The sequence below is a fragment of the Clarias gariepinus genome, chromosome 12 (assembly GCF_024256425.1).
Source record: "Clarias gariepinus isolate MV-2021 ecotype Netherlands chromosome 12, CGAR_prim_01v2, whole genome shotgun sequence".
NCBI classification, from domain to species: domain Eukaryota; kingdom Metazoa; phylum Chordata; class Actinopteri; order Siluriformes; family Clariidae; genus Clarias; species Clarias gariepinus.
In genome coordinates, this window is record NC_071111.1 from 25,728,460 (window position 1) to 25,735,707 (window position 7,248).

At 35.8% G+C, this 7,248-nt stretch overlaps 1 protein-coding gene across 1 annotated transcript in view; it reads left to right on the forward strand.

Annotated features, from left to right (window-relative positions):
- The window catches only part of LOC128533838 (NACHT, LRR and PYD domains-containing protein 12-like), a 53,184-nt gene extending 46,179 nt beyond the window's left edge, over nt 1-7,005 (forward strand). Inside the window, exons 7-8 of the mRNA XM_053508094.1 lie at nt 5,309-5,482; nt 6,295-7,005. Of these exons, the coding sequence (XP_053364069.1) occupies nt 5,309-5,482; nt 6,295-6,307 (187 nt within the window). The 3' untranslated portion in view covers nt 6,308-7,005. The remainder of the gene's footprint in view (nt 1-5,308; nt 5,483-6,294) is intronic.
- Nucleotides 7,006-7,248: the final 243 nt, after the last annotated feature.

Sequence of the window (7,248 nt, forward strand, 5' to 3'; positions counted from 1 at the left end):
GTCACATGACCTGCTCCTCAGTAAGACACATTCTCTAATAGTGAGACTGAAGCAGAAGTTTTAGGTTGATCATCAATGTCCTGAGGAGGAAGATTGTTTCTTTTCACTGCACACTGATGATTTGTCACAGAGTCTTTGGGTCAGATGTACGTATGTGAGAAGCTGCAGAGCAAAACATGACTTGATGTGACTGCAGTGTGTCTGAAATGACTGTGAAATTTACTAAAACACTGTAACTAATCACACAAACTGCACCTGGGACACAAACTAAATGCACTGTGTGTGAGCTGTAGGGTTTAAAAGCAGCAGGGAAATGCAAATGAGAAACATTTTATTGGTCTTAAAGCTGAAATAATGTTTATTTTGTCAGTGAACATTCGTCTCCATCTAGCTGCTATAAACAGGGTTGCCAGATCTGTGTCATAGAAGCAGTATTAAAACCATACAGTCTTTATTAATAGTTCTTTCACTGAGCTCTTAAATAGTTTTGTATTATTTCACATTTAGTGAGAAATAAAGAATATCTATAAATAAACTCAGTGACTCAAATGCACTCATACAGTAACACAGAGCTGAAGTTGAGAACAGGATCAATAGGTGTGTGTATGAGAGGAGATCACAGTACATGATCACTACTGTATGTTTAATATAGAGAATGTAAAGTTACGTCACACTGTTTTTATAAGGCGTTGCTTTTATAAAGTCACCGCCATCTTTGGTTTCAATGCTGATCAGTTGCCATGGTGATTTCTGACACAGATGTGTTGAGAGTGACACAGAGTTCAGAGCGGCTTGTTATTGTTCTTAGATATGTGACAGGGTGTTTACTTTCGAGATGAAGAGTAAACCTAAAGAAAAGGGACCTTACTGGGAGAAGTTAAATGCCGGTGCCAAGCAGAGATATTTTGAGGAACTTGTAGAAATCGAAATCTTCGCACCCAGGCACACAACCCCTTCTCACACACACTGACATTTTAATTACTTGGTTGTGTGTCCTGCCTGAGAAGCATAATAGACACATATCCATCCACTATCCATCATCTCTCATCAGCATCATCACGCTTTTCTTCTATCTGCAACTCCTCCTAAACCATTCATGTGTATTTGACTAAACCTTCACAGAACCGTCATTAGGAAGCATAGATGTGCTCTAGCTAATTCATTTAAGACGTAGCACATTCAGTGGGCAGGTGACACATCTTCCTTGTAATAATTTTTTTTTAGAAAAAGTGCTCACACTTTACAAGAAAAACTAACAAGTGTTAAAACTACAAGTCACTGGAAGTTCATGAACAATTCTGCAGTGTCTGGGTGTAAGATCTACTGATCCACAAACCACTGAAGTGTTTGCGTGGTTTGGGAATATTATTCTTGTAATGTGTGATGAGTTCTCCTTTATTCTTAGTTTTAGACTTACATCTATTGGTGGAGTTAATAGTTTCCATGGTGGGTGCTGTATAGTGGCGCAGTGGGACTGATACAGTATCAAGCTTCTGTAGTCCTAGGCATTTTGCTTAGGTGTGTCCCCTGTCCATTCAAAGCTGTGCAGATTGGATTTGTTGTGTTCCAGCACTCTTTGAGGATGGCCTTCATTGGGTACTCTTTGTTATGCTCTTGCAGATTTACCCAGTATGCCAACATTAGCTTTATTCTTCTGATTCCTAACGGCATTTCCCCAACTTCTACCTGTATGGCTGCTACTGGCGTAGATACTTTGAAGGCCCCACAACAGACTCTCAGGGTTTGAGATTTTCTCTTATGAGTTCAAAATAAACATTGCAAAGTACTTAACATGCCGACAGAGTTGATGACGTAGTTAGTTCTTCTTCTTCTTGGTGTTTACTGGCGGTTGGCATTCACTATGTTGCATTACCAACACCTTCTGGTTTTGATCTTCCTCCACTTCCTTTCATTTTAAATACTCTTTTCTAGTCCCATCCCCCTTAATAAACACAGCAAATACTTTCTTCCCTGTTCTCTTTCTCCATTTTCTAAAATCATTTTCACAGTGTACTTAACCTTTTCAAATTCCCTTAGCACTACCCCTGAAGGTTGAGGTGGAGCTCTCTTCAACGTTCTATGTTTTCTTTTTATGTTGAAAAAAAAACTACCATTTGGTTACAGTTAAAAAAATTTAACCTAATTTTTCACACTCACACTCACCAAAGTTATTTTCAGAAGTCAAATTAAAATTAAAATGTAAAATGCGACGGGAACAAATTTAAACCACGATGGAGTTTAAAATTTTTTTTTATTTACAGAATTAATTAATTCTAAGACATGAACAAATCTTGTTTGGTTGTGCAAGTTAAAAAAAACAAAACAATGTACGTATATTAAATCCTAGCATGCAAAAGACTATAGGATGGACTAATGACTAGTATACTTGAAGTTATATTGCTATAATATACTGTATATGTTTATACTTAAAGCTGATTTGGGAGGCTAATTTTGTACTGAGTGTATTTACAGTATGATGTAATTAAATTATACAAAAACCCTATTCACATGTACTTTTACATGCTAAAGACCCAGACCATACAGTACATAGTTTTCAAAATAATGTTGGATTGTATGTTACAATGAAAAGAAGTAAATAGTCACTATAGCAAATACAATGTTGTATAAACATTGAAATAATTGAACACAGACAAGGCTGGTCTGGTGTATACGCCCATCTTTGGCAGGTGCTTATGAATATTAGTAAATATGCAAATGTGACAAGGTGTCAACAAACGAGATGTTGGAAACCCAAATGAGTGAAGATTTTTCTTGGCAGATTCTGTAAAATGCTTACGTTTTTGTTGCGAGCTGTGTCTGTGTCCACCATGATGGTTGTTCTGAAGAAAACAATCTTGGTGCCATTAAAGGGACGTTGGGCCTAATTAGCATACTAAAAGTACAGGCTGCACAAAACAAATTTTTTTATAGAAAGATGCGCAAGGCCAATACAATAACAAGACCATTGGTTATTTTTATGGATATTTTTCTCATTTATTGTGTGCTTACGTATATAGTCAGAATCAATCTTTAAAGCATGTGGCTGTGTAACAGACATACCTGACACAGTAATTAAGGAAATTAATGTATATCTGTAATGTATTATATTTAATATATTTTATATTTTTATATATATATTCTTTTATGATAAACTTGTCTGAACAAAGCAGTTTGTGAGACTGAAGCAACGTTAAACAGAGACTCTGAAAACAGGCCGAGAGCTAAAGAGCATTATACTAGAAGTGAAGTACATAAGATTTAGCACTAACACATTAGACAATACATTCTATAGTTTAAACTATGAACTTAATTTCAAACTACCTAACAAAAATCATGACATTTTACAAACACATCAGCTTTAAAGTAAGTCTTAAATGAAGATAAAAACCTGGTGATGAGGAGTGTGTCATTGTGTCTCTCTACAGGTTGTGTGGTTGTGGTGTCTCAGATGAAGGCTGTGCTGCTCTGACTTCAGCTCTGAGATCAAACCCCTCACACCTGAGAGAACTGAATCTGTCTCAGAATTATAAAGTAGGAGACTCAGGAGTGAAGTGTCTGTGTGCTGTACTGGAGAATCCTGACTGTAAACTGGAGACACTGAGGTAAGATCATCTCTCTGAGAGTCACATGACCTGCTCCTCAGTAAGACACATTCTCTAATAGTGAGACTGAAGCAGAAGTTTTAGGTTGATCATCAATGTCCTGAGGAGGAAGATTGTTTCTTTTCACTGCACACTGATGATTTGTCACAGAGTCTTTGGGTCAGATGTACGTATGTGAGAAGCTGCAGAGCAAAACATGACTTGATGTGACTGCAGTGTGTCTGAAATTACATTCGTCTTCATCTACTGTAGCTGCTGTAAACAGGGTTGCCAGATATGTAGCATACAAGCATTATTAAAACCATGCAGTTTTTCTTAATAGTTCTTTCATAGAGCTCTTAAATAGTTTTGTATTATTTTACATTTTGTCATGAATAAAGAATATCTATAAATAAACTTACTGACTCAAATACACTTAAACAGTATCACAGTTGAGTAAACAGTTGAAAACAGGATCAATAGGTGTGTGTATGAGAGGAGATCAGAGAGAATGTGGAGTTACGTCACACTGTTTTTGGAAGGAGCCACCATCTTTGGTTTTAATGCTGATCGGTTGCCATGGTGATTCCTGACACACATGTGTTGAGAGTGACACAGAGTTGAGAGTAGATTGTTATTGTTCTTAAATTTGTGACATGGTGTTTTCTTTCGAGATGAAGAAGAGTAAACCTAAAGAAAATGGACCTTACTGGGAGAAGTTAAATGCCGGTGCCAAGCAGAGATATTTTGAGGAACTTGTAGAGATCAAAAACATCGATCCGTATGACCTGGTAGCTGAAGAGTGGATGAAAGACCCAGACACACAACCCCTTCTCACACACCCTGACATTTTAATTACCTGGTTGTGTGACCTGTCTGAGAAGCATAGGAGACACATAGGGTTCACTGTCCATCGTCTCTCATCAGCACCAGCCTCAAACTTTTCTTCTATCTGCAACTGCTTTAATCCTAAACCGTGCATGTGTATTTAACCAAATCTTTACAGAACCTTCATTAGAAAGCCTAAACTCCAAACCACTTTATGGTCTCTTATCAATAGAGTCAATTCAAAACCAGTCTCCCAGACCTCGAAGCCATACAACTCTCTCCACACTTGACTAGGAAAGAGTAAAAGACTTAAAGTCTGACTAATCTACCTGTGCTTCAGATATAGCTAGTCAATTTTAGCTTAATTAAATGTGTTTTTTATAATACAGTGTTCATTATGTTACATTAAAAAAACAAAAGTGATTAACATAAAAGTCATAGAGAGAGACATATCAGAAAACCGAGGATTTGGCAACCGCTCCAACAACACTGTGCTAATTTACATCTGCTTCTGAGACGAGGACAAAATAATGTGTAAAACTGACGACTGTTAATCTCTCAGATTTTATTAAATTAAGCAGAATATGTAATCAGATTCACTTTCACACTTTTTTGGATGTTTCTTTCTGGAATCTCTTTGTCTTTATGTCAGTATTTCTGTAGAATTTGAATTTACTGTAAATTTCACTTTTAAACCTGTAGAACCTGATGAATCTAATTTGTAGAATTTTTTTTACTGTCCATTAGATTTATAATTTAGGAATATCTATTTAACAATAAATGATCAGCAAGTAATATGGTTCACACAAGACTTGAATATTATTTATTCCTTCATCTTCTATACTCCCTATCCTGTGCATGATCTGTGATATAGAGTGTGTCATTGTGTCTCTTTACAGGTTGTGGGATTGTGGTGTCTCAGATGAAGGCTGTGCTGCTCTGACTTCAGCTCTGAGATCAAACCCCTCACACCTGAGAGAGCTGGATCTGTCCTATAATAAAATAGGAGACTCAGGAAAGAAGCTGCTTTCTGCTCTTAAGGATGATGAACATTACAAACTACAGACACTGAAGTGAGTAATGACCTTTTTATATTATTGTTGAAATAATAAAAGACTAATTATATAAGTAATTAATCATTAGTTTGTACATATTTATTTAGTCCCAATAAATATACGATTAGCAGGTTAGAAGTGTTATCACTGTTTTATTTAAAAAATTTTTTCTAACAATATGCTTTAATGCTTTAATGTTTTGTGTTCAGTAAAGTTGATTTTAAATCCATGTGAAGTCAGAAGACAGGGAGTCAGTCAGAGTCTACAAAATGTCACAAATGAGTGCATGAGAGTGATTGTAAATGAACAGCTCATCTCCTTGTGACACCCTGCTATCTCTGACTTCATACTGCTGCTTTTGTCTGAACAAGATGATCTTTGCTTTTCCCTGTTTCTGGAAGCAAACTTAATTCTCTTAAAACTTTTCTGCTACAAATATTGTATTTAAGCCGCCACTTTCCTCACTCTGACACTTCTTCCAGCACCCGACCTCCACACCGTGTCTTCTGTCATTCCTGTAAAATTCACCTCAGCTTGTTCTTAAAGTCTGCACTTAAATATAAATGTAGAACAAGAGCTAAATGACTCAGTAGTGTTGATTATTTAAAAAGCTCCAAAGCCTGTGATTGGATAAGAGCAGTGATGTGATGAGTAAATATCTGCTCATGTTCCTGTTATAACACAGATGTTACTAAGAATGAAGAAATGTTGAATGATTATTTATAAACAGGAGATGATGATGTTTCCCTTGAAGGAGAGATGATTACATGCTGTTGATCATGAAGTACCACAGTCCAGTTTATGGTTATTAATACACATTTTTCTTTTAGATTCAGGTTTTGATGAACATCTTTGTGTGATGAAGACTCCGGTGATCCTGCGTCTCCATGTTGGTGATAGAGAACATGCTCATAAACACATCATTCATTTAGTTATAACACATTAAACAGACTCAGAGACGTGAGAAGTGTGTGTTCATCGTGCACAGTGAATCACAGACTGAGTGAACACAGACAAGTGGAGTGACACAAGTCATCAAATCTGCCAGTTCTGTTATACACAGAATAACATCAGCTATACATCAGCCTTGTTGTGGTCGTTGCTTGTCCAAACACATTCATGGACAAAAAATTGACTGTTGTATGACGCAGGTTTGATGGGTCATGTGATTATTTTGTGTTTATGATTAGTATTTTTTTTATAATATTTTTTTATGCATGCTTTTTTATTGCTGTATTCTTGACTACACAATTAAAATGACATTGTATTTAAGTGCTTACAGAGTCCATAATTTAATCAAATACATAAACAAATAATGTTTACATGTCATTATTTCTGTTTAAAATTACGTAAAAATGTAACAAACTTTGTAGCAATACAGTGTTTGTAACAGTTCTTTAAGATGTTTTATGTTTAAAAACAAAATATTGTTACAATACACTTACAAAATGATTCATTAGTTAAATGTAATTTACTTTGCCAATATTTTCTATGTAAAAATATCACATTAGATGTAACGCCACTTCTTCTTTTAACTGACAATAAAGTTGACAGGAGAGTTGTGGTTCAATTCAATTCAATTCAATTTTATTTGTATAGCGCTTTTAGCAATTTTCATTGCCGCAAAGCAGCTTTACACAATCAAAAGAATTATTTAAGTTTGTATGAAATGTGTATTTGTATGAATCAAAATGGTCAGTTTGTCCCTGGTGAGCAAGCCGAGGGCGACAGTGGCAAGGAAAAACTCCCTGAGATGGTAATAGGAAGAAACCTTGAGAGGAACC